At 33.3% G+C, this 21,816-nt stretch overlaps 2 protein-coding genes across 2 annotated transcripts; both read left to right on the top strand.

Annotated features, from left to right (window-relative positions):
• The first annotated feature begins 6,991 nt into the window (after positions 1 to 6,991).
• LOC106400789 (protein DJ-1 homolog A) lies at positions 6,992 to 9,359 on the top strand. Its single transcript, XM_022703413.2, has 8 exons — positions 6,992 to 7,187; positions 7,278 to 7,478; positions 7,696 to 7,845; positions 7,939 to 8,124; positions 8,239 to 8,319; positions 8,490 to 8,690; positions 8,774 to 8,914; positions 9,000 to 9,359. Exons 1-8 carry the CDS (start codon positions 7,167 to 7,169, stop codon positions 9,195 to 9,197), a joined length of 1,179 nt encoding a protein of 392 aa, XP_022559134.1. The 5' UTR covers positions 6,992 to 7,166; the 3' UTR covers positions 9,198 to 9,359.
• Positions 9,360 to 12,851: 3,492 nt separating this feature from the next.
• LOC106400788 (multiple organellar RNA editing factor 8, chloroplastic/mitochondrial-like) lies at positions 12,852 to 14,882 on the top strand. The gene is made up of 4 exons (XM_013841183.3): positions 12,852 to 13,279; positions 13,443 to 13,540; positions 13,631 to 13,696; positions 14,012 to 14,882. The coding sequence occupies exons 1-4, from the start codon at positions 12,876 to 12,878 to the stop codon at positions 14,650 to 14,652; spliced, it is 1,209 nt and encodes a 402-aa protein (XP_013696637.1). The 5' UTR covers positions 12,852 to 12,875; the 3' UTR covers positions 14,653 to 14,882.
• The last annotated feature ends 6,934 nt before the right edge of the window (positions 14,883 to 21,816 follow it).

Here is a 21,816-nt window from a genome sequence, read left to right as displayed (position 1 = left end):
AAACAATATGGGAGGAGCACCAGCGCAGAAAAACAGGGGGACAACAAGGGAGGAGCGCCAGCGCAAAACAACAAGGGAGAAAGTCCACCAAATGCAGGATGTTCACGTAATAACAACAACGACCAGGAGCAGAGTGGTGGAACGCAGCAGCCACAGCACCAGAACAACTATCCACCTAAACGAGATGGCAGCGGGAACCCATACCAGGGTTAAAGTAGTTGGAACCAATCGTGGGTTTTCCTTTAATCATGCATTCTGGACATGTATAGATAATCTGAGGAAGTGATTGAGAGTACAGTAGCAAGAAGACTTAAAACGCCTTTTGTCTTCACTGTTTTGTGGTTTTGTGTGGAGAGAATAGCCTTGTAGTAACTGTGGTGTGTTATCTTTAGTGTTCTTAAGTGATTTTCACTTGGAGTCCTCGTGTTGTTAGTTCATCTTATAGCATTTCCGTTTCTGATTCTGTTTCTAGATAAAAGCAGGAATGTAGTATACCTTTGATACTTGATCGTTGTGTGATTGTGTAGCTCTGTAAGGTGGTTAAATGATGCTCAATTATTCCTCTTGTTGTTTGGCTACAGTATGATAGCTCTTCAAAATGGATATTCTGCTGAAATCTGAAGTTTTAAGTCTACCAAAAATGTCCACAATCAATCAAATCACTAGATTATATAGATCAAGATGGTCATTATCCTCCTTTGGCTCCTTCTGGTTTGGCGGGTAGATTGATAAAGAGCGGAGTGGAGGAAGTGTTCGATCTAGAGAGCCACTCTCAGACTTTGAAATGAAAGGCTTAGCAGCCCTCAAAGATGAAACTCAAATCCTCCATCGACAAGGAATCAAATTTGCCAACTAATAAGCTATTGGTTGTTTAAGTTATCGGTTTTGTACTAAACTTTAGGTTCATGTTCTTGTCTTGCTTATTTTTGGCGCTCTTATTCTATTTAAAACAAAGAAAAAAAAGAGAAGAAAATACATCTCTGTTAACGTAGTTGCATCATCTCTTTGGTATAAGTTGCATTTTATCTGCCTTGCAGTAGAAATTTATTTGCAAACAGGTGAAATTGTACTTGTTTTGTATTGTGGGAGCACGAGCCCTCCTGTTTTATGTTAGTTTTCTTATTTCAGTGTGATACATGTCAAAAGAAGTGAGAAAGTGAAAGGACATTATATGTCCCTTCTCAATGTCTCACATTTTTTTCTCTCTCTTTTGTAAACAAAATCTATTTTATGTTGAAACAAATTAGTTTAATAACCCAAAAACCAAAACTCTTTAGCTTTTATTCTTACTAGATTTTTTAACCGCGCGGATAAGATATTATATGTATTTCTCAATTCTAAAAAAATAATGTATAATATTGTATTACATTATTTAAAGAATATAAAGTAAGACTACATAACATAAATATATTTTTTAAATTTTCTTTGTGGAAATCATTATGTTGTTTGATTGTTGTACTTGATTCACATATTTGCATAGATGTTTGTGATAGATGAATAACTATATTTTTATTATCAGTAAATAATATATATTTATTATATAATATAAGAAAAATGAAATTATTTACTTTTTAAACAAACTTCTCTCATGTTGGGGACTCGGTTATAGACATATCATATTCGAAGGAGACATTTTTACAGTTATCAATATTCTTAACAATCAAGAAACAAATCTGAATATCAAAACAATATCTCATACGATCTCTTTGTGGAATAACTACTCTGAAGAAATTGAATTTATGCATCAAAAACGACTGGAAATGGATGTGCAGATGTGTTATCTAAGTCAGCTTTATAAGGTACTATTCAGCTTTATAAGGTACTATTCATAGTTCATATATCATTTATGTCCATCCTATTTTTTCGTCCATCATTTCTTAAACATCTTGAAATAACTGATGCTAATTAATAATAAACTTTTGGCTGGCAAAAAAAATTAAATTTGTCTAATTATCGCTTAATTTGTCTAAATGATATATGTATTTCTCAATTCTAAAAAATAATGTATAATATTGTATTACTTTATTTAAAGAATATAAAATAAGACTACATAACATAAATATATTTTTTAAATTTTCTTTGTGGAAATCATTATGTTGTTTGATTGTTGTACTTGATTCACATATTTGCATAGATATTTGTGATAGATGAATAACTATATTTTTATTATCAGTAAATAATATATATTTATTATATAATATAAGCAAAATAAAATTATTTACTTTTTTAACAAACTGACTCGGTTATAGACATATCATATTCGAATGAGACATTTTTACAGTTATCAATCTTCTTAACAGTCAAGAAACAAATCTGAATATCAAAACAATATCTCATTCGATCTTTTGTGGAATAACAGCTCTGAAGAAATTGAATTTAGGCATCAAAAAGGACTGGAAATGGATGTGCAGATGTGTTATCTAAGTCAGCTTTACAAAGTACTATTCATAGTTCATATATCATCTATGTCCATCCTATTTTTTTATCTGTCATTTCCTAAACATCTTGAAATAACTGATACTAATTAATAATAAACTTTTGGCTAGCAAAAAAAAATCAAATTTGTCTAATTATCGCTTAAATGTTTTATTAATTTTTATTAGTTTTTTTTTGTTAATTTTTAGAGTTTTTTGTATTTAAGATGTTTTTCCATATTAAGCTTCTATTTCTTTCACAGAATTGATATATATATATATATATATATATATATATGTCATAAAAATTACCATCAAATCAGTTTTACTTATTTGTTATTTTGTTTTTAATGAAAATACACTTTTTAAATAATTTAATTTAAAATAAAATTATATATTAATTTGTTGTATTCTAGCAATTTGATTGATTTAATTAATTTTCTTTAGTGGATAACTTAAAAAGTTTTCATATGAATCGGAGAAAGCAATCTTATGTTGTTATATTATATTTATTTGTGTATATAGAATCAATATATAATGCTAGTGTAATAAAGAAAGAACATTATTTTTGTAATTTCAAAAAGATACATTATTACAATTTGAAATTAATCAAAATTGAATAAAATGGTAATTAAATATTTGTAAATCTAATTATTTTTTTATCTTGTTTAGTTGGATTTTCATGAAAAAAAATCAATAGGTTAAACAAATGTTTCAAAAAAAATTGTGTTATTGTTTTGTCTATAAATTACAAATTTTATTGAATTGATATATTTAATTATTACACCCTTAAATAATATTTTATTAAGACATTAAAGAACTATGTTTTGAGTTGTTTTGTCAAAATTGTACAAAAATCTATGCTTTTTATATTTGTCACGAAAATTTATATGTTAAACTTACTTTTACAAAATTCTTAATTTTGTCACGAAAACAAAAATCTATTCTTTTTCATATTTGTCAATGTTCTCACACTTTCAAAGAATATATTAGCTTAGTCACTTACTTATTTTTTTTTACAAAACAAAGTATCGGAGTCTTGAAAGTTGAATTCATATTATTGTAACTGTACATAAGAGTTTGTGATTACATACTTAGTGATTCTTGTATATGTGTCCAAGAAAGTTTCAATGTCTTAGTGGTAACTGTCCTATATTTATGTCATACTAACCCGGGTTCGATCATTTCCTTCGCATTGTTTTTTTCATTTTTTACGAAAAAATAAATGAGATGACGGGGCAACTTCGAGCTCTCTGATTGGTTGATTTTCCTATCCTACGTGGACACTCTCTGCATGGCTTATATTTACCTCAAGAAAGTTTCAATGTCTTAATGGTAACTGCCATATATTTATGTCATACTAACCCGGGTTCGATCCTTTCTTTCGCATTGTTTTTTCATTTTTTCGTTTTTTCATTTTTTACGAAAAAATAAATGAGATGACGGGGCAACTTCCAGCTCTCTGATTGGTTAATTTTCCTATCCTACGTGGATAGCCTCTCCATGGCTTATATTTGCCTTTTAGTATTGTATATATATATATGACACCCTTTTATGCTTTTTCATATTTGTCACGAAAATTTATATGTTAAACTTACTTTTACAAAATTCTTAACTTTGTCACGAAAACAAAAATCTATGTTTTTTCATATGTGTCAATGTTCTCACACTTTCAAAGAATATATTAGCTTAGTCACTTACTTATTTTTTTTTACAAAACAAAGTATCGGAGTCTTGAAAGTTGAATTCATATTATTGTAACTGTACATAAGAGTTTGTGATTACATACTTAGCGATTCTTGTATATGTGTCCAAGAAAGTTTCAATGGCTTAGTGGTAACTGTCCTATATTTATGTCATACTAACCCGGGTTCAATACTTTCTTTCGCATTATTTTTTCATTTTTACGAAAAAATAAATGAGATGACGTGGCAACTTCGAGCTCTCTGATTGGTTAATTTTCCTATCCTACGTGGACACCCTCTCCATGGCTTATATTTGCCTTTTAGTATGTGTTTTTTCATATGTGTCAATGTTCTCACACTTTCAAAGAATATATTAGCTTAGTCACTTACTTATTTTTTTTTACAAAACAAAGTATCGGAGTCTTGAAAGTTGAATTCATATTATTGTAACTGTACATAAGATTTTGTGATTACATACTTAGCGATTCTTGTATATGTGTCCAAGAAAGTTTCAATGGCTTAGTGGTAACTGCCTTATATTTATGTCATACTAACCCGGGTTCAATACTTTCTTTCGCATTATTTTTTCATTTTTTACGAAAAAATAAATGAGATGACTTAGCAACTTCGAGCTCTCTGATTGGTTAATTTTTCTATCCTACGTGGACACCCTCTCCACGGCTTATATTTGCCTTTTAGTATTGTATATTCTTAACTTTGTCACGAAAACAAAAATCTATGTTTTTTCATATTTGTCAATGTTCTCACACTTTCAAAGAATATATTAGCTTAGTCACTTACTTATTTTTTTTTACAAAACAAAGTATCGGAGTCTTGAAAGTTGAATTCATATTATTGTAACTGTACATAAGAGTTTGTGATTACATACTTAGCGATTCTTGTATATGTGTCCAAGAAAGTTTCAATGGCTTAGTGGTAACTGTCCTATATTTATGTCATACTAATCCGGGTTCAATACTTTCTTTCGCATTATTTTTTCATTTTTTACGAAAAATAAATGAGAAGACGTGGCAACTTCGAGCTCTCTGATTGGTTGATTTTCCTATCCTACGTGGACATCCTCTCCATGGCTTATATTTATTGTATTGATAAGACAGACAGCTTAATGTTGTTTAAGTATTTATTAGAGATTCAATGTGTCGTCAAAGATAGCTTAATGTTGTTTAAGTATTCATTAAAACATACTATTCCTTAAGCCTAAACTGTAATTTTTACCGATATTGGACATTTTAAATATCAGCGTTGCGATTTGTTTCCCCTCCTGAAAATTCATTCAAATGATCAAAGTAATAAGTGGAGTGGAGTTTTAATTAATCTGGTTTATTAGCATTGATCCAAGATGAATTTTGTCTATAATCTTGTGCTCAAAGGGTATAATATCCGTCTTTATATTTTATTAGTCCGGATTACGAGGAATGATATTTTTTGTCTTTTGGGTTAATAGTGGATAACGAAAATACTATTTTATTTTGTGATCCAATTCGTTACCGTGACACTTGTCATGGATGATGCGACGACATAGGGTCTGATTGGTAATGGATGTAGTTTTAAAATTTTTGAATTTGTAAACTTTTTGCTGTGGCTTTAGATTTTATTGCTGGGGAATTTTATGGAAAACACTAAAAAATTGTTTTGAATATTTGGCTCTGCAGAGCACGTGTACATCTCCAGGTTATTTCAAGAGCTGTGGTTTCAAAAAAAATATTTAAAGTTTGATTGCTCTGAAGTTGATGCTTTAGAAATAAATAGGACTGTAAACATCACCTACAGCAACTACCAATCACTCCCATAATACTAGATCATCAATATCCGAAATACTTTTGTCATCTAGCAATACTATCCAAAGGCAAATTCAAGATATATACTAAACATCCAAATGCCATTTGAGATATATTTAATAAAAATATTCAAATAAAATGAATACTATGATTTTGGGGTTTCAAATCCTGATATATAACTGGTCCAGGTGAAAAAGGAAGATAATTCTACCGGCTTTGAGGGAAGATATAAGATTTATATTAAGGAAAGCTTAAGTTTATTATCTTGGAGAATTATATGTCATTATCCTAACACAAGATCTTCTTCGATTCTTCTTCGAGTTCAAAGATTTAATCCCAACCCCAAAGAATGATATCTTTTTAAAAAAAAAATATTTGCAGCCCATGACTAACCACTAGACCATGATATCTTCATGCATACAAAATCATCGCACGCTATCTTTAGCCTTATCAATAATTTTCATGGGGTCATAATCGATTTTGGTTAGCGAATAATGTGTGAAAGCTATTTAGAGAGTGGGAGTTGGTACTTTTTTGACCCATTAACACAACCACAAACCATTTTGAACACTATTAACAAGAAATAGAATATCCCGGTTCATGCATACATCAATCTGGTTTACTCTGCTACAAGTGTCAAGTTGCTGCAAACAACAACACGTGAATGAACTATATCAAGAACCGGGACGTGATATCGTTTGTCCCAACACCTTTTTCCCTCGCCAACCACACGCCGTCTTAGCAGGGCCGGCCCCGAGATTTAGGGAGCTGTAGACGGTTTCTAAAAAGTTCCAGCTAAAAAATTTTTTTTGTAAATTTGGGGGCCTAAAAAAAAATTTTGGAGGCTTTTTTCTATGTAATTTTTTCAAAAATTTTTAGAGACGTAAAGCCAATGTTTCGTTAGGTTTTGTCTAGGACCGGTCCTGCGTGTTAGTTTACTCGAAAGCAAAGTGGGACATTTAGGCTTTATCCAATACGATGACGTGTAACACTCAAAGTAAAGACATTGCCACATTCTACCAATCATGGCTTGCCACGTCTTCATGAACAGCTTTTTTCCCGGTGCATACGTCATCGCACACGTCTAACTTGTACTTCTAGCTTTTCATCAAAGTGATATAGAAAATAAAGTCGTAAGTGGAGACTCTGCACTATATTAACCCCACAAGTGACACTACTTTCCTCTTCACTAAACTTCAACTCCATTATTCAATACACAATCTTCGTGACTCTACAGTTCTCTACCTCTCTCTCGAATCTTAGAAACTATGGCTTCATCTACTAAGACGGTAAGTCATCGTTCTTTCCCTCCTCGTACGTAACGGATCTTTTTAATTATTATTTGGAGTTTCTCTTGATGATCCGAGTTTTTTTTGTAGGTTATGATCCCTATTGCTCACGGTACCGAGCCACTTGAAGCAGTGGCGATGATCACCGTCTTGCGGAGAGGTGGTGCTGACGTGACGGTGGCGTCTGTCGAGGATAAAGTTGGCGTTGATGCTTGTCATAACATCAAGATGGTCGCTGATACTCTCCTCTCCGATATCACCGACTCTATTTTCGACCTTATTGTTCTCCCCGTAAGTTTGCTTCTATAATATCAATTATCACTAGCGATGTTCAATACTCCCTGCAAATAAAGTTGGTGGTACAAAGCTTAATTTCTTTTATGCATGTATAAAACTAGTTCACCAAAAAAAAACTAGTTCATGGAATAATTGCTTTTAATGTTTTTTTTTTTTAATACTTCAGAGTTGTTTTGCTGATATTAGTATTGATTATATGATTGGTAAAAAGGGAGGGCTTCCCGGAGGCGAGACTCTTAAGAACTGCAAACCGTTAGAGAACATGGTGAAGAAACAAGACACAGATGGAAGACTTAACGCAGCTATATGTTGTGCTCCTGCTTTGGCTCTTGGTACTTGGGGTCTCCTAGAGGGAAAAACCGTAAGTCATAAGCGATCAGTATCAAACAACTTTACTTCTTGTTTTCAGTTCTTGTCTTAATGTCTGGATTAATTTGGGGTTTCTTGCATGCAGGCAACGGGTTACCCTGTTTTCATGGAGAAACTTGCGGCTACTTGTGCCACTGCTAGTGAGTCAAGAGTGGAGATAGATGGAAGGATTGTGACAAGTCGTGGACCAGGAACCACCATTGAATTCTCCATCACTCTTATTGAGCAGTTGTTTGGTAAAGACAAAGCTGATGAAGTCTCTAGTGGCTTGGTATGTTTTTGTCTTAATGATTTCTATTAGAAGCAGCATAGTAGTTAAGCTATGGTGTTCAAACTTGCTTTGTCGTCTCCTCTTGGACTTACTTGTTCTGTTATTTGATATCAGTTGGTTCGTCCTAACCCTGGTGAGGAGTTTACCTTTACCGAGCTTAACCAAACAAACTGGTCATTCGAAGATACTCCACAGGTACATATGTTCATATGCCGCTCTACTACTTGGTCATGTAACATATTCCAGGACAGTCTCTGTTTTATGGTCAAATAGATTCCTAGGGACATGCTGTGTTGTAAAGCTTTTGTCTTTCTTTATCAATAGTCGTTTAAAAAACTCAGAAAGATAACGTTTTCCTGTTTCAGATTCTTGTTCCCATTGCAGAGGACTCAGAGGAAATTGAAGCTATTGCGCTTGTAGATATTCTAAGGAGGGCAAAAGCAAACGTCGTGATTGCTGCAGTTGGTAACAGTTTGGAAGTTGTAGGATCCCGCAAAGCTAAGTTAGTAGCAGATGTGCTTCTTGATGAAGTTGCAGAGAAGTCGTTTGATCTGATTGTGTTGCCTGTAAGTGCTTACTTCCAGAGATTCATTGTAATATAACAAAAACAAAAACAAAAAATCTAACTTCTCTGATGTAACACATCCAGGGAGGTCTTAACGGTGCTCCAAGATTGGCAAGCTGCGAGAAACTGGTGAATATGTTAAAGAAACAAGCGGAAGCAAACAAACCATATGGAGGAATCTGCGCATCACCTGTTTACGTCTTTGAGCATCATGGTTTACTCAAGGTACAGTCTTTGAATTGTGAAAACGTTACGTACCACTCTTGTGTTATATTGTAAACTGAGACATAAGAGACATTGTTTTGTATAGGGTAAGAAGGCAACTACACACCCAGTGGTGAGCGACAAACTTTCGGACCAGAGTCACATCGAGCACAGAGTTGTTGTGGACGGGAATGTGATAACGAGCAGAGCTCCAGGGACCGCAATGGAGTTTTCACTTGCGATTGTTGAGAAGTTTTATGGGCGAGAGAAAGCGGTTCAGCTCGCCAAGGCAACACTTGTGTAAATTCAGAAGTATGAAATGTGGGGAGGCTGCAAGGGACGTGAATAAAAGGGCTTTTATGTATCTTTCTGTTGAAGATGATGAGCGACTTTGTAATGTGAGCATTTGGTTGAATGGAGTGTGAATTTTCTGTCTTTAATAAATGAATAAACAAAGGTTATTCTACTGAGTTTATGTAAATTAGACAGTTAGTCCCTATGTTGTAGTCAGGTTATCAATCCTCAGAAATCTTCGATTATCGTAAATCAGTGCGGGAAGAGAATAAGATCAGAGTCAAACATATTCTAGGGATTGAGGCAGAAGGAGGGGAGGCTAAGTACCTGGGATTGCCAGAATGCTTCAATGGATCTAAGGTCAAGCTCTTCTCCTATCTAAAAGAGAAAATGGGAAGAAGGATTTCGGGTTGGCATGCGAGAACTTTATCTCAAGCTGGAAAAGAAATGATGATAAAAGCTGTCGCTTCAGCGCTTCCGGTATCTGCAATGTCGGTATTTAAGATCCCGAAAACGGTGATTACGTCTCTCTCAAGTGCCTTGGCCAATTTCTGGTGGAGTGCAGTGGAGCATAAAAGAAAAATCCATTGGATAAGCTGGGAGAAGATGTGTCTACCGAAGGACTTAGGAGGGATGGGATTCAAGGATTTAGAGAGCTTTAATAAGGCTCTCCTAGCCAAACAAGCTTGGAGACTTATTAATCTTGAAAATTGCTTGATGTCGCAGGTTCTTAAAGGGAAATATTATGAAGGGACGTGCTTTGTTAAAGCTCAGCTTGGCAAAAAACCGTCTTATGCCTGGAGGACTGTCTTAGAAGGAAAGGATCTTCTTGTTCAAGGTCTCAAGGTAGCTGTGGGGAATGGATTTTCGCTCAAAGTTTGGACTGATCCATGGCTGGAAGATGATAATGGAATTTGTAGGCCCCCACTACAAAAACAAAGGTTTTTTAATGTTGATTTACAAGTGTTAGAACTTATCAATCACCATACAAGAAGATGGAGCAGGAGGAAATTGAGTGAGCTCTTTGTACCTCGAGATATGATGATTTTGGAGAAGAACCAGCCGGTGATCTCTGAACATGATTCTTGGGTATGGAGACATACAAGAAGTGGCTTATATTCAGTAAAGTCTGGGTATGAGTTAGCTTTTACCATGAAGAATGTGGAATTGATAAGGGATCAGCAAGCGCTTCCTTCCCTTAATCCCCTCAAGGATCGTGTTTGGAACCTTATGGCTCCATCAAAGCTTAAAGTGTTCATTTGGAAAGCATTGTCTGGTGCTTTATCAGTGCTTGATGGGCTTAGGGACAGGGGAATGAAGTGTGATCTGGAATGTCAGACATGTGGAGAGACCGGGGAATCTATTAATCATGTTTTGTTCTCTTGTACCTTTGCAAGACAAGTGTGGGCTATGACACGGTTTCCTTCACCTCCTGCTGGTTTTGATAGTTTTTCGATCTTTGTGAATGTGAACTACCTCATTTCCTTTTGGGAAACAAAGAAACATGTGTTTGAAGCTACCAGAAATTTTCCATGGGTCCTTTGGTGTTTGTGGAAAAATAGGAATAACCTGTTGTTTGAAGGGGCTCTCTTTGAAAGTGTACAAGTTTGTGCTAAAGCAGAAGAGGAAGCCTCTCAGTGGTATGCAGCTCAAAGTTTGGAGAGAAGGAGTACAGATGATAATAGGAATCGATTGATTCAAGCGTCTGCTGCTTGGAAAAGGCCTCCGGAGAACTTTGTCAAATGCAATATTAGATTTAAGTGGGAGTACAGAAAGAAAATTGCAGGAGCTGCGTAGGTGGTAAGAGATTCAAGAGGAACGGTTTTACTGCATAGTCGCAGGTCTTTTGGGAATGTGGAATCCAAAGATGATGCCCAATTTCTTAGTGTGGCTTGGGCTATCGAGAGCATGAGGTGTCATCGTTTCAGGATGGTATACTTTGCGGTTGAAGAAAGGATGTTAGTTGATGCAATTAACAAGCCTAGTGATTGGCCTTCCTTCAAGTTTAAAATATTAGAACTCAGAAGTATACTAAGAGATTTTTTGGAGTGGAAAATGTTAGCTAAATCGTATGAGGCGAATAGAGGAGCGCATCTGATTGCCACTAGTGTTGTGATGGATCTTCGGTTCCAATCTTATGTCGCTAGAAGCCAGCCTATTTGGTATTCTGAGGTTTTTCATAATGACAATAGTGATAGGCATGGTGTTCCTTAGCTCAGATGGTATGGCTGTTTTGTAAACTCTTGTAATATTTTTTTGGATGCATATATATAAATATCTAAGATGGCCAAAAAAAAAAAAAGGTAGGGCGTTGCTCAACAAACAAACAAAAAAGACAATTAGTATATGGTCGAATCATTAACTACTGGCCCAGTTAGAAGGTTCACACACGAGGAAGATATTTTATTTTACCTCTGAATAATTGTAAACTACGGTTTAGAAGGTTCACACATGAGGAAGATATTTTATTTTACCTCTGAATAATTGTAAACTACTAATTCTTTTCATAAATACTTCATACACCATGTGCAGTAAAAAAATTTAAAATATTTTTTAACAGATAAATATAAATTATACTTTAAAATAAAATTTTATTAGTATTGTAAATTTTTTTTTTCGTATCAATATTTTAATACAAATTTGATTTAATTAAACATAAAAATTATATTTAAGAATATGCATGTATATATTTGAAATTATAATCTTAGATAGATTTTTCTATCTATTTATTTTAATTAAATATATTAAATAAATTTATAAAAGTTGCATAATTACCAAAAATTAAAATTAAACAATATTTATAAAATTTGTAGATATGTAAGAAAATAATAATTTTACGATTAAATTTTTATAATTTTCTTAAAAAACTGTATACATTTTTGAAAATTTTAGTAATAAAATTGTATAATATAAAAATATATAATTAAATTATATTTCAAAATTTATAATGCCATATTTGAATATATTTATTTTAATGATGATTTATGAGTTATTCCCATATTCTAAAAAAATTTCTAAAAATATAAATTGACATTAAATGTAATATATGAGTTATTACCATATTTTAAAAAGTTTACCAAAAATATAAATTAACATCATGTCATATTAAGCTATACATGTTGTCAATTTCAGTAGCCATGTCATATTTGTTTTGAGAAATTAATTGTAGAAATGATATGTGGCAAAATCACTTTGCAAATATAGTTTAGAGGATTACCTTAACTCTAAAATACGTAATATAAATCAAATTCTAGTGAAATACTGCAAACATGAACATTTGACCAAAGAATACTTCTCCAAAAATCAACAGTTCATAGTTTATAAACATATAAAAGAATGATGGCTTTCTAAAGAATTCATATCCAATTGTTCATGTAAAATTCAGTCTATATACTCTTAACACCACCAGCAAACACGTATCATATTTGCTACAACCATAAATTTGAAAGAAAAGAAAAAAACACTAAACAACTAATTTGGCAAACTAACTAGAGTAATATTAATATTAGTAGTGGATATTTTGTAAAAGATGTGGGCCATTCTGTTACATACGAGAAGATCAAGGGAGTCATGACCGAATACTTCGTTGATATTTTGTTCGGCTCTGAAATACCGAAAACACCCTCGTTATCAGTATCCACTATTAAACCTTGGCAAAACCCTTCGTCTAGGGTTTTGTATCTTTTCCATGGCGACGCATTCCATCTCTCGCTCCATTCTCTGCCGTCCGGCGAAATCTCTCTCCCTTCTCTTCACCCGATCCTTCGCCTCATCTGCTCCTCTCGCCAAAGCTCCGGCGACTTCGCTTTACACGTCGTCTCTGCTCACCCGATCCCGTCCCTTAGTCGCCGCCTTGTCATCCGCTTTCCGCGGTGGACTTGTGTCTGTCAAAGGTCTTTCTTCGCAGGCTACATCGTCTTCTCTGAACGATCCGAGTCCCAACTGGTCCAACAGGCCTCCAAAGGAGACGATTTTGCTCGATGGATGCGATTTCGAGCATTGGCTTGTGGTTGTGGATCCGCCTGAGGGAGATCCCACTAGAGATGAGATCATCGACAGCTATATCAAAACCCTAGCTCAGATCGTTGGCAGGTAAAACCTACAGATTCAAAAGTTTGTTCCTTTATTGACTGTTCTTGTAGTAAGTTTTGTGTTTAAGCTTTCGATGTAGTAGAATCTATATTAGATATCTGTTTAGTTTAGTTGGAATCATTTCGAAACACTTGTATGATTAGTCTTGTTTTGAATCTTGTAGTGAAGAAGAAGCGAGGATGAAGATCTACTCTGTTTCGACTCGATGTTACTTTGCTTTTGGAGCTCTTGTGTCTGAAGATCTCTCTCACAAGCTGAAAGGTAATATTGCCTTTTTTACTTTTTTTTTTTCCCCTGTTTCTATTTTTAAAGTTTGCTTTTTTTCTTAAATTTGTTTCTGTGACTCTACAGAGTTGCCAAAGGTGCGCTGGGTCCTTCCTGATTCGTACCTGGATGTGAGGAACAAAGACTACGGAGGTAATGCTTAGCTTGTTATCTGTATCACGAGAGAGTTCCTATGCTATTCCATTTTACTTGCTGGCTTTGAACTGTTGTTGAGAGGGAAGTGTCTGATGTTGGTCTTGTCTCTGTGGGTTAGTTAATGTTTGATTCCGTTTCTTGCTTCATGCCTGTGTATTGGATATCACATATCTTAGACTTGATTAGTGATATCAATTTTGTGACTAGTGTATTAGAGTCCGCATTGATGTTGTTTTGTTGAGAGTTTACATCTTTCTGGTGATTTTATCAGATACTTAGCTTGATATTTTTTTTTTAAATATTGGCTTTCAGGGGAACCTTTCATTGATGGGAAAGCTGTTCCTTATGACCCCAAGTACCACGAGGAATGGATAAGGAACAATGCTAGAGCCAATGAAAGAAACAGGCGCAATGACCGTCCTAAAAACTTTGATAGAAGCAGAAATTTTGAGAGGAGAAGAGAGAACATGGCTGGAGGCCCTCCTCCTCAACGTCCTCCCATGGGTGGCCCTCCTCCACCTCACATGGGTGGCTCTGCACCCCCTCCACCTCCCATGGGGCAGAATTATGGACAAAGGCCTCCACCAAACTATGGAGGACCACCACCGCCACATAACAATATGGGAGGGCAGAGGCCTCCAGCAAACTACGGAGGCGCACCACCACCACCACCGAACTATGGAGGACCACCACCACCGAACTACGGAGGAGGAACGCCACCACAAAACAACATGGGAGGAGCACCACCACCAAACTACGGAGGAGCGCCTCCACCGAACTATGGAGGAGCACCACCGCAGAACAACATGGGAGGGGGAGGTCCACCAAATGCAGGATGGTCAGGTAACAACAACAACTACCAGCAGCAGCCGGGTGGTGGAATGCAGCAGCCACAGTACCAGAACAACTATCCACCTAACCGGGATGGCAGCGGGAACCCGTACCAGGGTTAAAAGTAGCTGAAGCAGTCGTGGGTTTTCTTATAATCATGCATTCTGGACGATGTATAGATAATCTGAGGAAGAGTGAGAGTGCAATAGCAAGACTTAAAAACTCCTTTTGTCTTCAGTGTTTTATCAGTCTGGTATTTGTCTCGAGAGAATAGCCTTGAGTAACTGTGGCTTGTTTTTTTTAGTTTATATCCTAAAACCATCTTAAGAGTTCTGAAGTGGTTTCACTTTAAGGCCTTGTGTTGTTAGTTCATCTAATTTCGCGTCTGATTCTGCTTCTAGCTAGATAAAAAGCTGGAATGTACTAGTATAACTAGATCGTTGCGTCTTTGTTTGGCTCTATTTTGGGTTGAGTAAGTCTAACTTACGGTCATGTTTAACAAATATGGATACCTTAGAAACCTTTCTAAAGAACGATTGTCTCAACATATCAATAGATGCTTCGCAGATCAGTTGTCCTATCTGAGCTCGAAGGAAATAATTGCCAAGTGGAGGCTCCATCGTTTTATGCAATTTCAGGTGATTAAATGATGCTCAGTTGTTCCTCTCATTGTTTGACTATATTAGCCTGTCACATTGCCTCCTCCAGAATCTCTCTGCATCTCAGCAAACATGTTAGCTCTTCAAAGTGGATATTCTGCTGAATCTCAAATTCCACGAGCTGCATAGAAGTTCTGTTATCTCGGTATGTTAATTAGATACCCAATGCCTGAATCTGAACGAGAACAGAGTGTTTTGGGCCCAAATCTGTACATCTCAGCCTAAAACCCATGTTGAAAAATTCACCTAACACTTTAAACTACTCGCCTCTCGCATATTATCGTTTTTTCATTATTTACATTTTTTGTGTGTAAATACATCTCTGTTACGCGTATATATGAGCTGCATCTCTTGGACATAAGTTGCATTTTGCACTATCAATCTTATTAAAATAGAAGTACAAATAAAAAAAACTCTAAGATTTTCTACTTATTTACAATGTCATGCCACTGAATAACTTAACTTTTACGGTTTTTTGTTTTTTCCTCTTTAATTAATGAATTTTCAAAATAAAATTCTAACTAAAAAATTATGGCAACAATAATTAATAAACCTAACTTTTTTTGTCTTTTCTTATTTAGTATATATATCAAGATTCTCTAGAATTTCGTAATTAAATACATACATTGTATGGTAATTATTTTACTAATTCCATATATACACAATAATTGATTCCATATTAATTAAGCTAACTTTTCCGATTTTTTTTCTTATTAATTCTTTACCTAGCTTTAAATAGTTAATTAAAAAAATTGTTTTGAAAGCTACATAATTTTATTTTTATTATTTATAAGTAATAACTAAAATAAAAGTCACATTAACAAAATCATTAACATAATATATATATTAATATATAAATATATTATGTTATATATTTTTTCATATAAATAATAGTCCAATGTAAATTTAGTATGATAAATGTTGAAAAGTATAAAATATATAACACCATATATATTAAATGATATATACAACAATTTTATTATAAATTATCATTAAATTTTGATCCATAAAAAAACAAAATTACTTTTATGTGGATATATTGGTCATATTCTAAAATATTGTTGATACAATTGATGGTTTACAAGATAAAATAAATTACTCAATATGAAATATAAAATTGTTTATATTGAAATATTATATCAAACAATTGTTTAAAAATTACTCAATATTTATTTATATGAAAAAACAAACATTTGAACGGATGCGCGGATCAAGCTCTAGTATATATTTATTTACAAACAGGTGAAAGTGTACTTGTTTTGTATTATCGGATCACGAGCCCTTCCGTCATTATGAGTTTTTTTTTTCCACTTCGATGAGTGAATGAATACCCATGTCAAAAGAAGTGAGAAATTGAAAGGACATTATGTTCCCTTCTCCATGTCTCACTTTTTCTTTCTTTCTTGGTTTTCCTTCTTTTCTTGTAAATAAAATTAGTTTTCTGTTGAAACAAAACACTTATCATCAAACTTCAGTAAAACAATAACACTTATAATCAAATGAATCACAGAAAACAAGAAACAAAAACTCTTTTGCTTTTATTCGTATAAAGATAACTTAATGTTATTTATATATTAGAGATTCAGATATTTTCTCGAACAATTCTTTCAAATAACAATTTTTAAGTTTTTATCACAAAATAGTCCTAAAAAAAGAAGATGACCAAAATAGTTTTTTTTATTTTAAAATTTTTAATATTTATTTTTCATTTTTTAAAATTTGAAATCTTATCCCAAAACTCTACCCCTTAATTCTAAATTATAAGTCTATATTAGTTAACCCTAGGATAAAACACGCTTTTTAACATTCAAAAAACTTATTTTGGTCATTTTTTTGAAGCTATCCTATGGAATTTTTCTATTTTTCTATTTTTCTTTCTTGGACTATAATCAGTGTGTATAACGTGGTCTCTAGAACGACATTAATAGATTTGAGGTAATATTGGAGGATAAACACAAAAACTTTGAAAATTATGAGTAGTAAATGAATAGAGACCCTTGGATAGTGACGAATAATATCGAACAAAACAAAACAATTTTCTGATAGCGAATGGACGAAGAAAAGGTGTTTAATATTTTATACAGAGACCAAAAAAAAATGTAAAATGTAATCAAAGTTTCATGTTTTTGGAGAATAAATGTAACGTGATGACAAACGGATTTTATAGAACTGATCCAAATGGTACTATGGTCGATAACATACGACAATGGCAGTCAAGGGTAAAATCGTGATATTCTTTGATAATCAAAGGGTAAAGTAGGTGAAGTGTTAATTTCAGTAGAGCCATTTTTCATTTGTCGCCATGTCATCGTGATTAAGTAGCAATGTCATGTCCTACGTGCCAATCCAACGTCACGTCTGTCTTTGTCTCTCTCTTTTTTTTTCCTTGATGAGTTGTATTTGTGTTATTTTCACGACATATGTTTTTTTTTTTTTTTTTTTTTTATGAAATGTTAAATTTATTGATCATCATGGAAAAGAATAGTTATGTACAAAATGAATCTAGAAATCCAAAATCTTTGCTCTTTACTTCTATCCTTACCCAATACGGGCCTCAAACCCCCGCTGAATCAATTTCGTTAGTCTTGTCTTCTCATAGTATCGAATTGACATAATCATTTGTTTTATAGTCTTCTCTATCACCTTGGCAAACTGGTTTGCTGGTCGACTTCGCTGTGTGTGTCGTCTCTCGTTACGTTCACGCCAAATGTAATAGATAGTGACTTGTAATGCTAGCCTCAGGAGAATAGAAACAAGCCTATCATGTGATGAGTGGAGAATGCGAACCAGAATCTCATTCCAGTCAGGTGATGGCGCCGGTCGGAGTAAGGAACCAATAATCTGCAACCATAAATCATATGTGTATGGGCAAGCAAAACACAAATGATCTCTTTATTCTTCTGGTTCTTCACAGAAAGTGCAACCCTGGATTACTCCCCAAGTTCGCATTCTAGATCCAGTAGAGAGCCGATCTTTAACAGCTAACTAAGTTACAAAAGCATATCGTGGCACACTTTGTTTAAACCAAATCAGCTTCGCCCAGGATACCTTAGTATTTTGGCCCCGCACCATGTTCCAAGTGCTATAAGCTGAGAATTCTGATCCATACTCTACACTTTAATATAATCAAGTAATATTGTTTTTATCGTTTGATATTTTTTAAAATTATCGTCCTTCTTTTCTTTTTTCTTTTATTGCGAATTTTCGATTGCTTCGTTCTTCTTAATGCACGAAGAGCAACAATAGAACCAATAAGTTGTAGTGTACCAATACAAAGAAAAAAGAGAGCCAATAAAGTTGTAATTACATATATGATACTTTTTAGGTTTCAGTTTATTTGATGTTTTCTTAAAAAAATACTTTAATTACAAAATAAATTATATTTTACTATTTCTGATAAATAATTGATATTGTTTACACTAATTATGACTATTATATAATGTTATATTTTTGACTGATTGAATTAGTTTTTAATTGAAATTTATATAACCAAAACAATTTTTATAAGATTTTGGCATCTGCTCAGTATGTGTACATTAATCTAAACATCAAATAAATTAGAAAATAAAGAGTATATCGACATGGATATAATTATCTGGTAATAACAAGCGACTGTCCATTTTCAACGACGTGATTGCATCAAAATACTGGTGTACTTTGTCAAAAAAAAAAAATTGCATCACATTTTAATCTAAAACCTACGCACGAAAGGAATATCCAAGACATGACTACTAGTGACTAGAGTGGAATCATGATTCATATGGCAGTAATTAAGGATCCACAAGTAACATTAAGATCAAAATTGTCTATATGTGTTCCGTTGTGTTGCTGCTCGGTCCAGTCCTTGTTGTTGCTAGTAGTGTGTTCCGGTGTTGTGTTGTTGTTTAAATTCCCGCTACTCGTCATCTCTTGTATTTTCTATCAGAAACGGAAATTGGTATAATATTTTAACATTTTAACAAAAAAAAAACTGTAAGATCAAAATTGTCTATATGTTTCACGTGTCGTTATATTCCCTAACCCTAAGAGATGCACTACAAGAAAACAGCGGCATACTGAGGGAAAAAATCGTCGGTATGTCGTCGGAATAACGCTATTCCGACGACATACCGACGAAAAAAGTCCATTCCGACGACATACCGACGAAAAAAATCCTCGGAAATAACTCCTCGGAAATTCATCTTTCCTCGGAAATTTCCGACGGAATTCCGAGGAAATGAATTTCCTCGGAATATTCCGAGGACTTTTTTCGTCGGAAATTCCTCGGAATATTCCGAGGAAGATGTCGTCGGAATATTCCGAGGGATACACTTCCTCGGAATATTTCCAAAATTAAAAAAAAAAAATTATAAATTTATTTTTTTAAATTGAAATTCGAAAATATAAAATTAAAATTGAAATAGAAAACATATTTAAAATACAAAAAATAATAAAATAGTTTTTATAAATAAAAAAAATGTTTTATAAATACAAAATTAGTTTTAATAAATATAAATATTTTTATAAATATGAAATCATCTTTTTATAAATACAAAATAGTTTTTATAAATACAAAAAATAATAAAATAGTGCTTATAAATCAAAAAAATGTTTTATAAATACAAAATTAGTTTTAATAAATATAAATATTTTTATAAATATGAAATCATCTTTTTTAAAATACAAAAAATAATAAAATAGTGTTTATAAATCAAAAAAATGTTTTATAAATACAAAATTAGTTTTAATAAATATAAATATTTTTATAGATATGAAATCATCTTTTTATAAATACAAAATAGTTTTTATAAATACAAAAAATAATAAAATAGTGTTTATAAATCAAAAAATGTTTTATAAATACAAAATTAATTTTAAAATATGAAATCATCTGTTATAAATCCAAAAATCGAATTTATATACAAAGAACGTTTTGTATATTTAAAAATAGTTTTTATAAATACAAAAATAAAAAAAATAGTGTTTATAAATAAAAAAAAATGTTTTATAAATACAAAATTAGTTTTAATAAAGATAAATATTTTTATAAATATGAAATCATCTTTTATAAATCCAAAAATCGAATTTATATAAAAAAACGTTTTGTAAAATCGAATTTATATAGAAAAAACTTTTTGTAAATACAAAAATAATAAACAATTTATAAAACAAGTTCTAAATCAATTCAACACAACCAAATCACAATTCTAAACCTATTACACAACAAATCACAATCCTACCCAATCACCCTAACAAAAATCTATCAAAAAACTTCTAAAATCATCAAATCTACATAAAAACCTAACAAATAGGACCTAAGAGAGTGGGATAGGGTCCTTACATGATTTGTAAGGGAATGGAAAGGATTCGCCGGAGAGATCGTCGCGAGAGAAGGTGGAGAACGCCGGAAGGAGAGAGAGATCGCCGGAGAGGAAGAAGAGAGAAATGGGGAAGAAGATGCGGTTCGAGTTTATAAAACCTTCGGTCTGACGGATATTTTCCGTCGGAATTCCCTCAGTATTTTCAATTTCAATTTTCGCGAAATATTTGGCGGCTTGTTTGCCCGGTTAAATGAAAATATTCCGAGGAAATTCCGACGGCCACTTAAATATCCGTCGGAATTTCCTCGGAATATTTTCATTAATTCGAGGAAAAAGAATATCCTGTGCATATATTTTTATTAATTTATATTGTTCCTCGGAATTTCCTCGGAATATTCCGAGGAAATACCGAGGAACAAGTGTTTGGGGTTTCAAAACATCAATTTTTTTTGCCGTATTTCATTTCTTATACAATTGTAATACATACCATTGAGGATTCTTTGTATAGATGAGCATAAACCATGAAATAACAAATTTCAAAACGAATTGTAAGTATTCCATTTACCGTTCATTAAAGTGTATAAGTGTTTCTCTTATGTTGTGGGGATTTCGTTCATACAACCGGAAAAGTGTTTATTATAGGGTAAGGAACAAATTTTTGACTTCATAATGAACGTAAGACACTTAATAAGGGTTATATAGGTGTTATTCAAACCGCAAAACGTTGTTTTCGGTTTAAAAACCCTATTTTCTCGGAATTTCCTCAGAATATTCCGAGGGAATTCCGAGGAAACCCTTTTCTTCCTCGGAATTCCGTCGGAATATTCCGAGAAAATTCCGAGGAACTAGTGTTTGGGGTTTCAAAATCTCGAATGTTTTTTTATAAACGCATCGATCGATGGATTTATGTCCAAAAACGCATCGATCAATCACTAAGATGGAACAAAGCGTAACAATGTGATCAATCGATGAGATTATCCCATCGATCGATCTAGGATATCAAGTGTTCCTCGGAATTTCCTCGGAATATTCCGAGGAAATTCCGAGGAACTACTGTTTTGGGTTTCAAAATCTCGAATATTTTTTTATAAACGCATCGATCGATGGATTTATGTCCAAAAACGCATCGATCGATCACTAAGATGGACCAAAGCGTAACAATGTGATCGATCGATGGGTATATGTCCAAAAACGCATCGATCGATCACTTGTTCGTCGGAATTTCCTCGGAATTTTGTGAGGAACACATTTCTCCTCGGAATTTCCTCGGAATATACCGACGGATTAATGTTTCCTCGGAATTCCGTCGGTATATTCCGAGGAAATT

The sequence above is a fragment of the Brassica napus genome, chromosome C5, assembly GCF_020379485.1.
Source record: "Brassica napus cultivar Da-Ae chromosome C5, Da-Ae, whole genome shotgun sequence".
In the NCBI taxonomy this organism is placed as follows: domain Eukaryota; kingdom Viridiplantae; phylum Streptophyta; class Magnoliopsida; order Brassicales; family Brassicaceae; genus Brassica; species Brassica napus.
Note: the sequence above shows the minus strand (reverse complement) of the source record. Positions and strands in the feature narration are given on the sequence as shown.

Coding starts and splice junctions, on each gene's coding strand:
- LOC106400789 (XM_022703413.2), top strand. CDS start 7,167: ATGGCTTCATCTACTAAGACG. Junction 7,479..7,695: donor TCGACCTTATTGTTCTCCCC/GTAAGTTTGCTT, acceptor ATTGGTAAAAAG/GGAGGGCTTCCCGGAGGCGA. Junction 8,915..8,999: donor AGCATCATGGTTTACTCAAG/GTACAGTCTTTG, acceptor TGTTTTGTATAG/GGTAAGAAGGCAACTACACA.
- LOC106400788 (XM_013841183.3), top strand. CDS start 12,876: ATGGCGACGCATTCCATCTCTCGCTCCATTCTCTGCCGTCCGGCGAAA. Junction 13,541..13,630: donor TCTCTCTCACAAGCTGAAAG/GTAATATTGCCT, acceptor GTGACTCTACAG/AGTTGCCAAAGGTGCGCTGG. Junction 13,697..14,011: donor GAGGAACAAAGACTACGGAG/GTAATGCTTAGC, acceptor ATTGGCTTTCAG/GGGAACCTTTCATTGATGGG.